This window comes from Apodemus sylvaticus, chromosome 11, assembly GCF_947179515.1.
Source record: "Apodemus sylvaticus chromosome 11, mApoSyl1.1, whole genome shotgun sequence".
Lineage (NCBI taxonomy): Eukaryota > Metazoa > Chordata > Mammalia > Rodentia > Muridae > Apodemus > Apodemus sylvaticus.
Genome location: NC_067482.1, coordinates 39,198,682 through 39,218,375, shown reverse-complemented (window position 1 = coordinate 39,218,375; position 19,694 = coordinate 39,198,682). Strand labels below are relative to the sequence as shown.

The 19,694-nt window shown below is 35.7% G+C and overlaps 1 protein-coding gene across 1 annotated transcript in view; it reads right to left on the bottom strand.

Annotated features, from left to right (window-relative positions):
* The window catches only part of Gabra2 (gamma-aminobutyric acid type A receptor subunit alpha2), a 130,858-nt gene that overhangs the window by 47,259 nt on the left and 63,905 nt on the right, over positions 1-19,694 (bottom strand). The window contains exons 4-5 of the mRNA XM_052198675.1: positions 4,222-4,442; positions 2,517-2,599 (exon numbers count right to left, since the gene is read on the bottom strand). Of these exons, the coding sequence (XP_052054635.1) occupies positions 2,517-2,599; positions 4,222-4,442 (304 nt within the window). The remainder of the gene's footprint in view (positions 1-2,516; positions 2,600-4,221; positions 4,443-19,694) is intronic.

Genomic DNA, 19,694 nt, shown 5'->3' with positions numbered 1-19,694 from the left:
CAGACCCAGTAATGAACCAGGAGGGAATCACTGTGTTTATCTATAAAGTCTAAATGAAGAAGAGAGGGTAGATGCATGGCTCAGTACCTAAGAGCAGGTCCTACTCTTCAGGAATACCAGAGTTCGGTTCTCAGCACCCACACTGGGTGGGTTCACAGATACCCGAAACTCCACCTCTTTTGGCTTCTGTAAGCATCTGCACTCGTGCTTTTACCCAAGCCCCACAACCCCAACTCCACAAAAATAATTATTTTTTCAAAAATGTCAGGTCAGAATGTGTTTTACAAATTGCTTTATACATCCTACTTTGAAAGCAGCACTTCATAGAGTGCTTTAATTGAATTTGGTCAAACAAATTATGTTTGGAAGCTACTCTGAATTATATTGTATATTCAGACTTAATACTCAACAATCAGTAAAACTATTCCCAAATCACTTTAGACTATTAACTTTTATCCAAAAAATGTGAATTGTCCTTTTCTTTGGGGCTAAATACACAGAATCCTACTATGCTTACATGCAGGAATTTTCAAGTCATTCTGAAACATTATATATATATATATATATATATATATATGAATATATCATATATATATATATGTATATATGAAAATAGGAATAAAAGGAGAATGGATTTAAAATTGCCCAAATACATGGAAGAGGATTAATGTATTTGAGGAGTATGATAAAGTTCCAGAAATCCAATTATTTTTAGGGTGATGGTACTTGTAAAAGAGAGAAAGAAATAACTGCAAGATAATGTCATGGTTGCTTCTGCCAAAATTGTTCTGCGCCAGCACATTAAGGTTGTTCTCTCATTGCACAGCACTGTCCACACTGCTCCCACAGATGCTCCATTCCTTGCTATACACAAAGATAAACAACAGACTGAGTAAACTGCTTGTGCCATGTGTCAGAATATGAATGCGAAGGGAGAGAGATAAGTAATAATTACACAGAGAAAGAATAACGCGCAGAGACTGTGTGTGTTAACCATATGCATCCCTTTACAGAGAAAACTGTAATAATCCTGGGTACCCGAAATCCCATTACTTTGTAGCTGCACTCTGTGAAGCTTTTAATTTGAGATCAAACACTTCCAAGCAAACTCATTTCATTTTCAGTATCGAGGCATCTTGCCATTGACATCTGATGTCACAGTAACAATACCTCATCTACTGAAAACACTTGTCCTTCCCATATCATTACAGCATCTTGCATAAATTCTCTTTGGTGCCAATGCTTTTCAAGTTTCCCTTTAATGTCACTTATGCAATGCAAATGAGTTTCTCTGCTGCATCTGTTCTGGTTTTCTCAACACTGTGTTTACGTTGTATAACATGATTGACTATCTTAAATAATATTGGAAGAATTGCCAGTTTTAAAGGGATGGTTCCCATGACAATAAAGAAAGGCTTGTGGTTAAGTTGAGAGGAGGCTCTCAAAGAAAATTGAGAACTGACACCTGCTACAAGGGCACAGAAAGCAAACAAGACCGAACCTCTCAACAAAACCATCGTCCCTACAACATCAGAGGAATCTGCATTCTGTCAGTGACCATTCTCTTTTCCTTAGTAGTTTGTGAGAAGATGTACTCTTCTTCAGTCTGCCTTACATTTAATCAGGTCGGAAGTGGGCACTTCTATTTAACAAGAAAAAGAAGAGCCTGAAGCTGCTCAGAATGCACAAAAATGGCATGTCAGAAAGAGCACAGTTTCCAAAAAGGTCAGGGACAAAGGCATGTTCAGACAGAAGGAGGCTGCCTCGCTGCAATGATGAATTAACCCTGAACCTGCCAGGAGTGTCCTGTGTGCCTGAAAGGAAGATCTGACATTGCCCTTCCCATTACTCTATGGTGTGAATTCTTCTACTTGACATATCAGATACAATTCAGTGACCTAGAGAATGGCCAGCAGCACAGAAACTTTTAGAAATGTTCTAGGTACATCAAAGACACTGGCACATAAGCATCCAATGTTGTCATCTTCATTAAATGTATTCTAAGGAGAAAAAAAAGAGCTTCTTCCACCAGATCAGGGTTAGACAGACAACTTTACAGGCTTCATGACTTTGTTCTGACCTTTGTAACAGATCAATAGGAATTTGTCATATATAATGCACTCTAAGATAAATGATAACTCATTTTACATTTTAACATGATGGCATGAGGAGAAAATATGAATAAATTATGGTAGTAACTCTACAATAGCCCTTGATTTAGTGTTATGCACAAACTAAAGCATAGAGCTCTTTACTAGTAGTAAAATGAAATTATGTTTTAAACTCTAAAAAATATATAAAATAATTAAATTATTTGAGTGAGCCTTAGGAGATTACAGTTAGCCTGTGGGAAATTATCACAGCATTAGTTCCTATAGGACAACCGCTGTAGCTTTCACTGTTAGTCCGTTATAAAACCTTATGTAATATGAGAAAGAAACCGCATGATCCAACAGAACTGCTGTCTACTGGTAACGCTAGTGATTCTCAAGGTGTATGTCTGCTGTTATACTTACAGCTTCCAAACTTCAGGGGGCACGAGTGAGCATCCATTGGAAAATCCTCCAAGTGCATCGGACATTCCGCTTGAACTGTAAGCCTAGAAGCCAAAATCCCACTCTTGGTTTAAGTGGACTTGCTAGTCAAGATACATCACTTGATAACAGGTTTTTAAGCAGAATTAGAGATTTACATTAGGCTTGAAAAGGTTTGAACACAATAAAAATAAATTATATATGTATTTAAAAAAGGCTTGCCATTAACATCACTATAAATATTTAATATGTTAGCTGATCAATGATACTTAATGCTCTATTATGGGAAAGGCATCTTTTTTATTGTAATCTCAACTATAGAGAGAAGTTGATGTAATCCTTTAATATTTTCTTCCTTAAAGATGTGCCACTTGCAATATCTTGTGTTTATATAGGTAAATATGTGTTTGGAAATAGACATAAATATAGACAGATTGATTCATCTGCTATAAAATACATTTTCACATATATTGCTTGCTAAATTACATATATAACTAACTCCATAACCATCAAAAATACATTTGCTGTATCTGAATATAATATAGTAAGGTGTGATCAATGAAAATCTGTTATAAAGGATACTTCTAATTACTTCCATTTCACATAAAAACAAAGGAAACAAAACAGGAAGTAAATTGAACTCAAAGAAAAATCTTTACAATTTGAGCTGAGAAAATGGTGGTCATCAGCCAACTCTGGCGTTACCTTTAAACACCATTTACATAGAACCCTCTGTAATTGTCCCTAAAATTATATAATACCTGAACCTTAATCTAAAGGAATAAATGGTTTAAACATGAGGTAATTTAGTCTGTACTAGCTAAGTTTTGCACTATTCAAAAAGAGGAAAAAGAATAAGCCAGTTATCTCATTACATTGTAGCCAATGATTATCTAGAAATAAATCCTCAACTCTGGTATCTCCTGCTCCCACCAGGCACGCACACACAAAAAAATGTTAACTAATAAAATCTAGTTATTAACTTTCTATATGACATTGTAAGACCCCAGATGCATGGAACACAGTATCTGTACAAGCACAATGCTAATGGCAGTTTTTTGTTTTTAAGTCCACCATTCAGCATTAACTTTTGATTCTACTTTGTCTTATTTTAGTTCTTGTGTAAGCAAGTTAATTTGTTTTAAAGTATTCATAGATTGCTTAAAATATAATTATATGTTTCAACAACTACACATATTACTGTGTTTGCATAAAAGGATGAACTTGATAAAATTAATATTATGTGACTTTTTAATTATGAAATAGGAATTTTATATGGTTAAGATATATGATTTAAGTTAGCCAATTTATTTAATGGACAAAACCTTTGTTAACACAGATTAAAATGTGTACTTAAAATCACTTAAAATTAGGCAGACTACAAGACAGGGTATAGAAAAGCAAATTGCATCCTTCTGAAAACAAATTTATAGTCACAAACTAAAATGCAATATGAATAGTACCAAAAAATCAGATTTTAACAACCAAGAGATTCTTTTATCTTAAAAACTAAATTCATTTTAAATTTATTTTTTTACTCACATGCCAAAACTTTTATGAAACCAAACATGAAATATTTAGTAACTTCAGGAAAAATTTTCAGTTGAGCAAATATTTACCCATGCCTTCCCTAGCTTTTCAATGCATGATTTCACAAGGATATTTCTAGTCTCTCATAACTACGTACCTCATGGTGTAGAGCAATGTTCCGTCATCCTGGATTCGAAGCAGCTTGTTCGGCATCGTCATGTTATGAGCCACTGACTTTTTCCCATTGTGAAAGAAGGTATCAGGAGTCCAGATTTTGCTGGCCATTAAATTGTTGAGTCGAAGGATATTCATAGGACCTTTAAATTTTAAACGCTCGTCTTTCCATTTTTGTCGAAAGAAAACATCTATTGTATATTCCTAAAATGTAAATTTACAATTCCTTTGAAAACAGTAAATGTTTATAAATTCAAGAGTCAGTGTATTCTGTGTAGTATACAGAAAATCGTATTGAGAGATATAAATACTTCATAAAGATTAGTCCTTTAGGTTATCACGAAACTTTGCCTCTTACAATGGTGGGAAGTATATCTATTTGCATAATTAGCTACACATTCTTTTTTTTTATTCGATATATTTTTTATTTACATTTCAAATGATTTCCCCTTTTCTGGCCCCCCACTCCCCGAAAGTCACATAAGCCCCCTTCCCTCACCCTGTTCTCCCATCCACCCCTTCCCACTTCCCTGTTCTGGTTTTGTCCTATACTGCTACAGTGAGTCTTTCCAGAACCAGGGGCCACTCCTCCGTTCTTCTTGTACCTCATTTGATGTGTGGATTAGGTTTTGGGTATTCCACTTTTCTAGGCTAATATCCACTTATTAGTGAGTGCATACCATGATTGATCTTTTGAGACTGGGTTACCTCACTTAGTGTGATGTTCTCCAGCTCCAGCCATTTGTCTAAGAATTTCATGAATTCAGTGTTTCTAATGGCTGAATAGTACTCCATTGTGTATATATACCACATTTTTTGCATCCATTCTTCTGTTGAGGGAAACCTGGGTTCTTTCCAGCTTATGGCTATTATAAATATGGCTGCTATGAACATAGTGGAGCACGTATCCTTATTACATGCTGGGGAATCCTCTGGGTATATGCCCAGGAGTGGTATTAGCTACACATTCTTGAGAAAGAAGGGAACAGTGTATCTTGTCTTTCTCCTCTCAGTTGAAAACTCTTAGTAACAACATTACAAAGTGCTTCTTGGGGGTCCATACATGAGCAGGTCTGTATGGGTTGTTTTATGTTATTCCAAGAGTAATTGAGCAGGTAGATTTTCAGTAGTACACATAAGAAGATATATATATATATAAGAGAGAGAGAGAGAGAGAGAGAGAGAGAGAGAGAGAGAGAGAGAGAGAGAGAGAGAGAAGAAGAAAAGGAACAGCTTTTAAGTGTGTTGTCAGGTACTCAAGAGCCATCATTTTTTCTTGATAGTAAATGTGTTAAAAATCAATTTTTTAAAGTTCTTAACCAGTGGTGATGTATCATAGTGCTAGCCAAATGTAGGTTAGTACACGATGAATTAAAAAACCTAGTAAATAAAATAGTAAATCTGTTGCAAATCAAGAATTTTAACAATATTAGACCATTTAGAGTGTGAAATTTTCAATACTATTCATGTGACGTTTTCATGCTTTAACACACTCATATATACCAGGGCATGGTTACTCTGCTATCAGTTTCCAACATTTTAGTTTAAATGAACTGTGTGTCTCACTCATTCTCACTTCCCTCTCTTCTAATTGCATACTCTCATATTCTCTGTCCCTCTCTCTCTCCCCCTTCCTGCTACCTCTCTCTGTCTCTGTCTGTCTCTTTCTGTCTCTGTCTCTTTTTTAGACTGTCTCTCTCTTTCTGTCACTCTGTTTGTGTGTGTGTGTGTGTGTGTATGTGTCTCATACACACACATTTAAGATGAAATACATGCAAGGGTGATTATTATTACAGATAATCTGATGAATTCCAGTTTTTGTCACTGTGCAAACACACATAAATAATAGAAAAGTTCCATTATACTTTTCAAATTGTAAACTGAGAAACGATCTATTACGTATAAAACCAAATCATCATATGCTTAAAAATTAGCATTAAGATGTAATGGCTTTACTTGAATAAAGTTCTCATTATAGTAACGAATGGTTAAGGAGATCTTATTATAGGGACATATTGCATGAACTAGTATAACCAACTGAACGATGCCTAAGGATCCATCAAAGGGTCTGGGTGAGGATTATAAATGTCACCCACCACAGCACCAACAAGAGGTACACAGAGGCTAATATTCAGGGGGCACAAGTCAATCCTACCATAATGCTCTATGGCCTAGAAAGTTGCTTTTTAATGTGGAATTTCATTTAAATGGAAATAGGGAAGCTATATTAAAAGATAAGCATTTGCTTTATGCTAAGCACCCATGCAAGTATTTCTTTCCAAACACGTTATCTAAAATTCCTGGGCATGTATTTTTTTTTTTTTACAATGAATTAAAAGCATTTTAAACTTTTGCATAAAACTTCACATTTAAGTTTTCTACCTTTGGAAAATTAAGGTAAGTTGTATATGATTCTGCTTTTTGTTTTAATGACTTTGGTTTTTAATGCTTGGAGATTTGGTGATCATAGACAAGAACCAACCAAAAAGGAAGTTCCAAGCTTGCAAACACAAAGTTAAAGGGTGGCTTTAAAACAAGATATTAGAGCAGAGTAAGTGTTCCCATCCAATCTATCTGATAAGTAGAGAATCTTGACAAACCTGCTTGCATTTTCTAAGGCATACCAAAACCAGAGAAAACCAGGTGAGACCCCCTACCTCCAAATCACCTAACTGTCAAGACCCTGCTCTGGCATGCCCAGCAGTGGGGAGAAGCACCCTGTCTCCTGAACTTCAGTTCCAGCCCAACTCTGCATTCTCACCTGCCATCACCATAGACAACCAGGCAAGACTCCTCACCCAATCTCAAGCTTGCCAAGTTCCCTTCAAGCACATCTAACAGCTGTAAACTCTACTTTGTTCCCTCAACTCCATTTTCTGCCCCACCATGATCTCTGCAATCATAGAGGCCTGCCTGCACCGGGGACAAACAGATGGCGAAATGCCAAGATAAGAACACGATTAATAAAATATGTTATCACTAGAGTCCACCTACCCTACTATAACAAGCCTTGGATATGCTAACGCACTTGAAGCACGCATGCAGACACACACACACACACACACACACACACACACACACACACAAACTGAACTTAAATCTCATTTTATGAAGATAGTAGAGACATTTAAAGAGGAAATAAATAAATACCACAAAGAAACACTAGAAAACATTTTTCTATGACCAGCTCGAACTTAAACTGCTCCCTTTGCTCCTTTTTAAAGCCTTGTGGTCTTGGAAGACAATGTCCACAACAGTATGTATGCTACGTTGACCTCTAACTATCATACAAATTTTCTAGATGGGATGGAGATGTTCATATTTATTTGTACATCATCTTGCTTCCAGAAATATAGAAAGACCTAAAAAAATATTACAAAATGGGTAAGGATACTTGCTGTTAAGACTGATGAGAACCAGTTAGATTTCCATAACCCAGGAGGTAAAATTAAAAAAAAAAAAAAAAAAACACAATTCCTGGAAGGTTTGTTCTGACCTCTATATGAGAACCCACCTAGGCTCCCTTTCCATTCTCTATCATCTCTCTCACCAACACAAAATTAATAAATTAATTAATTAATTAATTGATACTATGACAATACTATCATTATGCATTTCTTATTAGAAAAATTATTCAAGATAACTTGTTATCCTTTGATTCACTCATTCTCAGTCATGGTCCCCTGGTCCTTGGAAGAGCAATTTATCCTAAATTTGGTACTTATCAATCCATGCATGAGCTTACAGATATAAAATGAATGTAGTCACAACTTAAATACTTCTATAAATTGTTTTCTTAGCTATATCACCAGTAGTATTGACTTACAACCTCCAGAACACTTAGATTCATTTTTACTCAGGTAGAACTCTATATTTAAACATTATGTCATAATTTAGACATCTTTCCTGGTCCTTAAATACCTCCTCCATTTACAGTTGGTCATTGTCACAGCTAATCTCACTGTGAAACTCGTTTCCAACCCTAGCATACAAAACGATGAGAGCTGATTATGTGACTAATGGAAATGACTCAGAGCCCTGGTGGCAGAGGTCCATAATTTTTAACATTAGTACAGTTCAATTGTCTTTTAAAATTCTTTGATATTTTATTAATTTTGGCTTTTACTTTACTTGTTTCTATTGCATGCTGACTGATTTTTTATAGTGGTTTAAAACCAATTTATATATGTTATGTTATATAGCATTTGAGAGGATATATAACAAAAATAAAAAGCAAAAAGGTGTATAAAATAGATATATTGACAATATTGCCCTAAAACTAATCTAACATTTTCTTTCACATTTTGGCTTTCTACACCATATTAATGTGCGTAGGAGGTAAAGGATAGTTTCATTGCTAATTGAAGATACTCAAAATTTTCCATCTGGCTTTTCTCATTTTTATATTGGAAACATTATGACTGTATTTTCGTACTTACAAACATATTATTTTACCATGCTGATGGTTTATAATTTATTACTACAATTGACATATGAGACTAACAAGAATATTAAAATTTACTAAAGATTTTAGAACAAAGGTTTTTCTAATTTTTATAAAATCTAGTCATTTCTATATTTTATGGTGATTCTGTGCTTTTACATTTATTGTTATATTAATCCTAAATATATTCTCATGCAATATTTCTTTTGTTATTATCGTGGATGTTCCTCCACCAACTTCCCATGCCATCCCTCCTCCCCTTTTCCTCTTTGAGGGTGCTCCTCCACCCACTCACACACTCCTGCCTCACCACTTTAGCATCTACTCTGCTGGGGCATCAAGCTTCCACAGGACCAAGAGCCTCCCTCCCACTGTTGCCAGATAAGGCCATCCTCTGCTACATATGTAACTGGAGCCATGGATCCCTCCATGTGTACTCTTTGGTTGGTGGTTGCTTTTAATAGACACAATGTGGTATATTTACACAATGGAATACTATTCAGCCATTAGAAACAATGAATTCATGAAATTCTTAAACAAATGGATGGAGCTGGAGAACATCATACTAAGTGAGATAACCCAGTCTCAAAAGATCAATCAGGTATGCACTCACTGATAAGTGGATATTAGCCTAGAAACTTTAAATACCCAGGACATAATCCACAAATTAAATGATGTCCAAAAAGAATGGAGGAGTGGCCCCTGGTTCTGGAAAGACTCAGTGCAAGAGTATAGGGGAATTCCAGAACAGGGAAGTGGGAAGGAGTAGATAGAAGAATAGGGGGACGGAAGAGGGCTTATGGGACTTGCGGGGAGGGGGGGACCCAGAAAAGGGGAAATCATTTGCAATGTAAATAAAAGATAAATTAAAAAAAAAAAGAAATGATGAGACTAAAGAGAAATTATACATAGAGTCCTTTGAACGAGTAGTGAAAAGAAATAGGAGTTACATCAATGATATAGAAACTGAATCACAAAAGGAAACACAAATAAATCTGTGTATATGTGTATATGTGTGTGTGACATATGTAGAGAATTAAACTACCAGAAGAGTTAAGAATCCCAAAGTTTCAAACACATCAAATAGTGTTAAAAGATAAGTTAAACCTTAACATTAGAGTATGTAGAATATTCTGTAGCTTAAAAGACTAGGTAAGTTGATCTTCACTGGGTTTGCCTTTGTGGAACAGAAAATTCCCAGCTATCAAGACTTCCATCCCATAGAAACACACAGACAGCTCAACATTTCTCATTCTCTTCCAAGAAGCATGGTTCAGAAAAGATTTCCTTTTTTTTCCAGAACAATGGGAAGAACAGAAAACAAAATAAAACATGAAAAACCCAGCTATCATTTATGAAATGATTTCTGGCAGATGTAAGCCATACATTTGAGTTGGCTGACAGAGTTAGAAATGACTTCTCTCCATTAAGGATGACTATATGGTTGAGTATGAATGACATAATCATGTGAAAAACAAGGGCCAATATACAATCTTCACAACCTAGCCCACTAGCCCTTTGTGTGAAAAATAATAAAAAGATGCTGGTGAATGAATAGTTTGAGGACATCTGAAAGAATAGTTCAAAGACATCTGAAATCCTGATCAATCCCCATGTTCTAATCCTATAGATACATCAGATTATAAATGGCTACATGTAACTTCAAGCAAATGAACTGTAACTAAACAAAAAGTAAGCCTGCAAGCAAAGCAGGGTAATCCATTTAGAATGTGGTATATTAATTATAATAAGTATGTTCATTTATATAGTGCATAAAAATATTAGAATTTTAATTCTATAGCATTATTGCATATAACATATATGTATATTTATACATATGTATATATGTAAAGCTTTATATAAATTATTTGCAAAAGATGACCATAATGCATCATCTCTAAGATAAGACCAACAGTTTTACTGTATCTATTATCATATTTTAATTGTGTTTGTAAGCTTACCCATAGGGGAAAGAGGGCAATAACTGGGAATGGTTGAGTGATGTTCTTCCTTTCAGTGGACTGTGAAAGTACCCAATTAGTTGTATTTACACTACATAATTTTGATTAAAATAACTCAGTCGAAGTGGAAAATGAGCTTTACAAACTAAAATTAAGACATCACAACAGAAAATATTAAATAATTACATTTGACAAATAGAAAATACAAACATATGCCAGGTCTGTGCCTTTATAACATGCTTAAAATGATAAATTTTCCCTAAAATTTTTAAGTGTACATTGCTAATAGTTATCATGATACTATTCAAAATATAGGTCTCCATACACTGTGTTTAAAGCTAAGTTTAGTTTTAAACATTAGTTAACAACAAAACAAAGCCATTGCAAATAGTGAGCCATTTTAAAAACTAAGCATCTGGAATGTGAAGACAAACACCTGAAATTGTTGGAGAGGTGTTACAAATGTGCATCACAGCTCAGGAGGCAGAAGCCACTGCTGAGTGCATTCAACAAAAACACAGCTAGAAGAGAGAAAAGGCATGCACATGTTTAGCACTCCTACAACTGGAATAGGAGAGAAAGAACAACAACACAGGCGAAGGTTCATATAGCTACGGTACAGGGAAATCATTAAAGGAAACGTAATCATTTTATACATGGGATAATAGCTGAAGAAGTCAATTTCTTGTTTTTAATCTTTATATGGGTAGAAGCCAAAATAAAAAAAAATAATATGCAGTATACCCACTAGAATTTAACAAATGCCAAAATTCCCTATTTGTAGACTTCTTTAGTGTTATTTCTGAAACTGATTCTGCAAACAAGGAAATCATTTTCTTCAGCATAGCCTGTTATACAAACATAATTTCAAAGACACATTAAACTTAGAGAAGGCAGTACAATCTTCTACATTAATTATCAGTCAATGTTCATAGCCAATTTCTGAAGTTTATGTCTAGTTCCTAAAACAAGCAAATTTCAGAACTAATTACAGAATTGAGAATTACTAAATGTATTTAAAATTACTAAACTTATTTCATTATCCCCTTCTTTTGCTATTAAAGGATAGCTCCTACTGAGTAAATCCCAATCAGTATTGTCGCTCCCATAATGAAGAAAAATGTGGCTTATGAAGCAGGTATATAATAACTAAAAAATAGTCTTTGAAATATGTAAGCTCAGAGTCATGAGTTTGTATTTAAAGAGACATAACCAACAGACTTGATAATGAATTACAAATATTTCAACAAGTAGGGCACTTAAGATCCTCCGAATGCCAATAAAGCTCTGTATACAAACATGTTCAATTGAACACAAGGTCCAGAACAACCCAGCTGTTCCAGCAATTGTGAAGGTAAAATTCTTGGGCTTTCCCTTTGCAGTTAATGGCCAGGAAGTTTAATGGGAGAGAGATTCAGCAGTGTTAGATCCTTATACTATATTATTAAAGCATACCTAATGAAGTACCCCACATCACTCAGCAATACAGAGAAACAAATCATTCACAGACATTTTATGTCATTTAAAATTTGTTTTTACTGTCTTAAATATTCAAGTTATCCCTAACAATTAATGGAACACATTTTAGCAGCAATACTCAGATTTTCAAAATTTTAATTTAAACATGATGCTTCCAAATTTTATAGACTTGACATTATATCATACATACCAACAACTCTTTGAGGCAGAAAACCACAATTAAATATTCTTTCATCTTGGCCCCACCAATAAAGGGCCAGTGGTCACTGATTATAGAAAATGTATATATTATGGGAAGTTACAGGAATAATTACTGCAACTTGAGTTTTATGATCTCTGAATAGAAAATTTCTTTCACATTTTTTTTTCTTTCCAGTGTTGGGGAAACTGGGAATATGGGTTCACAAAAATGAAAAGGGTCCTTCTCTTCCACCATAAAAAGAAATAAACTCAAAAGATGTGAGTGAATTGAACACTCAAAGATATGAAACTGCAAAATTTTTAGGAAAACACACTGGAAAGCAACTCTGGGGGAGTGGTCTCTATCAAATAATTTACTATCAAATACTTAAACAATGTACAAATATCTAAGTAAAAATCATATTTAAACATGGTTTAATATATTTAGAATTTTTAGTGTCTATATAATGTACAGAATATAAAAAACATAACTCAGTAACAGAACAACACCACAATTTAAATAAATGTCTAAAATTCCTAAATGTTGAGTTTAAAATAAAACATTAAAAATAGCCTACAAGTATATCAAAAGTCATTCAATATCATGAATCTCTAGGAAAATGAAAATCACAGGCAAATGAAGAAGAGAGGTTATAGAAAAGATAATAGGTCAGTGTTGGCTTAGATATGAAGCAAATGATCCCTGCTTGCACTGTATGGGTGAGGGTTAAAATTAGTCCTGCTATGACGGTAAATGGAATAGAGTTCTCCACAAAAGATAATTATACGTAACATCATATACATCATGAAAAGGTTTCTTCTTTTCACACACAAAAGAAACTCAATTACTAAATGAAAAGTTGTAATAGTGGTATATAATATGAAATGTATGCTCAGAACAGGCTCTTAAATTAGGTGGAACAGAGAAATTACTGGAGAACAGATTATTTAATTTGTTTTCATTTCAGTTGAATTTTGCAAAATATGATAATAACAGAACTTTTTAAAAAGATAAGGTGTAAGATATGGACATCCTGGGAAAAGTTGGACAAGAGGGACATCAACAGGCACAAATCACAATTAAAATAGAAGCCTAACATGCCAAAGCAGGAGCGAGTGATGACAGAGGAAAGGGCCACGGTTAGAAGCTGTGTAGAACACCTCAACAGAATCCTACCGGAGAACCACTATGTGTGGGTGACATTGATTTTACAGTTAAAAACAATCAAAGGAGAAGTCCCATCTATATCCAACATTTATATAAAAGATGTCTGCAATACAAACAGCATCAATTAATTACTAGTAGAATCAGACAAATAGGAACCTTTTGCCCCTTTTTCTAAGCTTCTTTCTCTTTTCCTCCATTCTGTATCATCCCAAAAGAGGAGAAAAAATGTAGGTGGCAAGCAATTCCTCATAGTACATCCCCAGGTTTGGGAAAAAGAGGAATTAGAGAGTGCACACAATGTATCAATGTATAATATGCGTACACACATTAGCCTGACCTCCCTTAAGCTGTGGGATGGATTGAAATGCTGTCACAAAGTGGGAGTGTTCTGAAGAATGTAGCATTCCTGAATTTGGCTATTTGACTTTCTAAAACCGTTTGAATAGGATACAAACAATCTTACAGTCTCCAGGTCTCTATGTCATATCTTCCTACCTTCTTCAATCTTGCTCAACCAATTTTCTCATCATACATATGCATGCACACACATTGCACATTAGCAGTACTGACATACATGCAGTCTTTTAGATGTGTCATGTTATGGCTCCTTACACTAATTCATTGGTAAATGTCATATTCCCTCTCCATCAGCTCCCTGCATTTGACCATCTCCTACTCCATACTGAAAGCACAGTTATCAATTTCCTTTTCATCTCTAGGTTAACAATATCTAGCAAACTGCCTGCATGACTGGAAGTAAACAATAATTACTCCCTGGATGAATGTTGAATGAATAGATGACTGACTGACTGAATGAATGAATGAATGAGGGAAATCATAAAAAGTAAAACATACTATAAGTATTATGAATCGTGAGGTCCTGAGCAGATGACAAGGGATCAACAGTATCAGATGTGAAAAGATAATGCAGGTGACAGTGCAGATGTTCTTCCTATTCACAGAAGCCCAAATCCTTGATCCCTTGAGAAGTCCATGGTACACACATGTATATTTTCATATTGTTTCCATGTGACTCTTCTAAATGAGTCAGATCTCACATATGAATATGAACACACGGGCAAGATTGTTCTCTGGAATCTGGGATCTATTGTTTTAAAGTTCTCTTTAGAGTATTTACTTATCTTGTGGACCTTATTTAGCTTTGGCAGCCTTCCTGGGCAAACTGTGATGAGTTTCCCAGGACATCTTCCCTGTGCGTGGCTCTAGTAGTAATGAACTTTCCATTACACTAAATGTAGACTGCTTTGTAATTAAGGGGACTAATCCATTCTTCAGATAGAAAGTCTTCTACTAAACTTACTTCACTGGAAACCTTGAAAATTCTAGATCCTCTGTCCATATTTTTCCACTAAAATGTCTACCTATAATAATTTGATAAAACAAGTTAGTTTGAGTACTCTCCCATTATGCAGTGAATAATTTAGAGACACATCCTAATTGTATGTAGATACCTCTGATCTCAATTCTGTCATGGACACAGCATCTACTTTTAAATCTGTTGAAATAAATGGGCACAACTATGCCTTTTCACAAACCAGACTGTAGTAAAAAAGACAATGGTCTCGATCTTTGCAACACAGGCACACTCACATGCAGGTGCACACACACACACACACACACACACTTTTAACAAAACTACAAGATAAAGTACAAGGAAACAAAAAATTACTATTTTTAAGACTCCCAATAAAAGCACTAGAGAAAGTTAAGTTTGATATTAGCCTTGACGACATTAAAAAAAAAAAATCCAGTTGGCAAAGCAGTAGATCAATATAACAAGTATGAAGAAAAATATGTACAAGGGCAGGGAGCTGTTGGCAATACTGGCTTGTTCAGAGAACAGTGAGAAGTTCAATGCAATCTTTAAAAATAAAAGCCCAGCTGAGAGTTGCAGTGCCTTATAACTGCTGCCCTCTGTGCGGTCTCCTTCTCAGCCATGCTGCTTAAAAATGTTGCCTCCACTCTTCTCCACTTCCTCACTTCCCACATGCCTCCACCCACTGCAATCTGGTTGCTTTTGCCACCATCAGCCAACACCTCCTTGTTCTTAATCTAATGACACATTTAAGCATTTTTCTAAGCTTTGCCATTGAAAAAGAAATAGTTTTCATCTCACTACTTAAGCAATATTCTTTAAGATATATTTTCCTCTTCTTCTTAATCTCTACTGTTGAAATCCCATCGGATCAGAATCTGTCTCATGCCCATCAGCCTATCTGTATGATATGCCTTAGAAAAAGTATGGTTGTTTATAGCAATGGGTATATTTAATTCTTCTTAATCTATACCTGCAATTCCTGGATTGCTTGCCTAAAAACAAAGGTTCCTTCAGACGTGCAATCTAGGAATCAAGCATTCCACTTCTAAATTTTTATTCACTTCTTTATGTTTAGAAAGTATTTATTTTGACTCACAGTCACAGGGTAGAGTCCATTATAATGGAATGTTCTGTCCTGGTAGTCAGAACAGAAAGCAGCTGGTGGCATTGCCCTCAGAGTCAGGAGACAGAGGGCAAGGGGGACCAGTGTTATACTCCTTTACAGTCTTGTCTAAATTGCAATTTTGTTTTAAATATGTGCATTTTGTAATTTATGTATGTGTGTGTCTTTGTCTCTGTGTTCAGTGTGAGTGTCTACCACCCATATGTCAATTCTTGCAGAGGCCAGAAAAGTGTGTCAGATCCTCTGGAGCCGGAGCTTTCAGTGGGAATGCTGGACACCAAAACCGGGTGCTCTGGAAGAGCAATAAGCACTCTTAACTGACCACCCATCTCTCCAACCCATGCACCTTTTCATTTAAAAATCACTTTAATTCAAGAAATTATAATTATATAGTGTGTAACTTACGCAACAGAATGAGAAATATAATACAGGATGGTCTAAATTTAAACAACCCTCACTGCCCCCTGAAAAGTCGTGGATAGACTCGTTCTAAACACATCATCACTTGTCGTCTTTTCTGGATATGTTACCCAGCCTCCAGGTATTCATTCTGTATTTTTTCTCCAACTTCTGTATACAGTAGATCAACCAATCATCATCTGCATGCACAGCGAAATTTTGAATAGCTGCCACATTTCTCCTAGACTGCCACCATCACATGCTGTCCCCCCTCAGCTGACAGTCAGGCCTTGGCTGAGACAGTCTTTATTGTGTTCATTTTTTGCTTCTCCCACATCTGACATCTATTACGGGTGTCTGAGGACCACATAGATTCCAATACGCAAGTCTACCAAAGAATTTATTATACTCTCAACCTAGCACACCTCAATTTTGAGAGGCACCTGGGCAACAACTTCTTTTCTAGAAACTTCAGCCTATCCCAATAAGGTATTTGTGAATCTTATTTGGAGAAGCAATTTTACATATGCTTTCCTGAGATTGGAAAATATCTGATATGTGAAAGTCGTCTTCGCGTCTAAACTTCTCAATCCAGAGTATCAACTATTAGCTTGAAACTAACTTTTTTCTTACTTATTCATTTTACACTCTCATCACTGCCCACCTCCTGGTCAGCCCCTCCATCAATACTTCCCCCATTCCCTTCCCCTTCTCTTCTGGGGGGTGCACCCCTAGGTATCTCTCCTATAATGGCACTTCAAGTATCTGCAAAGGCTAGGTGCCTCTGTTCCCAATGAAGCCAGACAAGGCAGCCCAGCTAAAAGAACATATCCCACATATAAGCAACAGCTTTGGGGATAGCTCCCACTCCCATTGTTTTGGACCCACATGCAAACCAAGCTACACATCTCCTACATCTGTGTGGCGAAGCCTTGGTCCAGCCTGTGTATGTACTTTGAATGGTGATTCAGTATTTGAGAGCCCCAAAGGTCCATGTTAGTTGATTCTGGAGTTGGTCTTCCTGGAGACTTGCTATCCCTAAAGGGTTACAAACTAACTTTTAAATGCTAGCTTTAAAACAGGAAAAGATCATAACTTCACTTCTGATACTCAGCTCATCCCAAGTCCCGTAGACCAACTACATCTTCATATGACAATGTGAAGAAAGATAACAAATAACCCCAGAGTGGGCTTTCCTCTAGACCCTAGTATCTTATGGCTCGCTGTGCTTCTGAACTACACAGTACTGCATTGGCTTCCTGGGATTTGTACTTTGTGCTTTGTGTTTACAGAGAGGAATAAGAATATTACCCAAGCAGATCAATGTAATTAATACATCAGGGTCCCACTTACCTGGATATCTAATTTGTTAATAATAATAATAATAATGAAAACACAGTTGATGAGAACTCACAATTCTACTCCAAAGTTTCCAGTGCTATAGCAGTAACACTGAGCAAGGAACAATCACCTAATCTGTGGTTCTATTTTACAGGCCTGGGTACAGTAAATTGTAGCTTTACTGCTAATGTCACAAAATATGCCCATGCAATGAAATGTCCACCAATACAGGAAAAGAAATTTTATATATTTCCTGGAAAGGACATGTTTCTTTATATGGAAATTCATGGACATAGGTCAGGCATGGACATATTTCTTTACATGGATATTCATGGAGGTAGGTTAGGCGTGGGAGAAACTGCTGTAGTGTGCACGCCTACTGCAAACTTTGTCCATTGTTAGCTACCAGTGCATTCCAACGCTTAATTACCTTCTTACTCATTAATTTTTAAATCTTGAAATTAAAGATTTTAAACTTAACTGCCGACACTGTAATTAGAATCACTAATTATAATTCAGATCCACAACTTTCTTTGGACAATTACACTGGTTAATGAGTTTTTGATCGCCAAGCATGAGCATGTGTCTGCATGTTTATGTGCATGTGCACATGTGTATATATGTTTATGGGTGTCTTTACTTTGGTTCTTAATGCTTTGTGCTATGCTTTTATTTCCCTCAGGCTAATGTCAGAACAAATCTACATCGCTGACCTGAGCAGGAGGACCTAGGAGTTTAGCTAGGTTTTTTTCTACAGATTATGCACTTCCCAGAAAGAACAGCAGTTACACTAAAAAAAAATGAAAATGAAATATCTCCGTTATTTGTTCTATTTAACTAAATACTTTTATGAGACATGAGCCATATGCCTCCGTATCATTTTCTACTTGTAGGTTATAAAATTGATGCGATTCGTGCTTTCCGTTCCCATTTTCTGCATGTCTGTTTAGATTATGTCTGTTTTCAGTAAACACAAGTTCAAACTTGTCCTCGTCATTCTTCTTGCTTTTCAACAAAAGGAGTGTCAATCAAGAATAAAATATTTTGTCTTGTCATCATGAAAACTGAGTGATTTCTCATCACAAAGTTGATGAGAACCTTTATATATATATATACTTCACTTGCTTCCTGTTTTCTACTTTTACTTTTTGGAGAATTTCATGCATGAGCATTATATTTATATCATTTCCAGTTTCTTTTACATCAGATTAATCTTCTCTAGCAGACTTGGAGTATGATCATGTATGTTAATGTGATCTATAACTTGTATATATGTATGGTGTGTTTATGTAGAATTATAGATAACCAGATAAGTGTATGTACATGTATAAAAATATGTATACATAATGCTTTCAAAATAAGTTTTCAATAATTTCATATTTCTTTCCTGGACCTAGACAAATATGACATTGAAACTTATCAATGATTGTATTAGCACTTGTCCCTCACTTTAAGTCATCTTTTTATCTGATGCAACTGTGTCCCAAGGCTCAGTACTTTGTGTCACCTCCAAGCCTACCCCTCTCTCCCTTACTTAGATTGGGGGTTAGATTTATGTCAACAATTTTTTCTTTTTCAGCTATATAGTGTCAGGTGCAGTCATATGAGGTATCTGGGGGAAACTCCAATGTCAAGTCAGGAGGAGGAAGCTTTACTTCCTGACTCTTGTCTGGTGTTTTTCTCTGTCAGAGCTTTTGGGACTGGCATGCTGGGAGTTTTCATCACCAGGTGTGGTAGTTCTGGGAAACACACATCCCTTCATATGTTTTTCCAGCAGTTGCAGCATGGGTTTCCTGTAGACTGGCCATCTTCACTGAGCTATAAACTCGGTCGTGGAGGACTGCACTCTTATGCACCCCCATCATCACCTGCTTCAAATTGCTTCTACATGTGTATTCTGTTATTCTCTGTTACTTTCCTTTGAGTGCTATTTTAGCCCTTTAAGTGCCTAACAAACCCCTGGGTAGTTAGTAATGCTTTTTATGAGATGTTCCAGCTCACATTGCTCTTCTAGGTCCTATC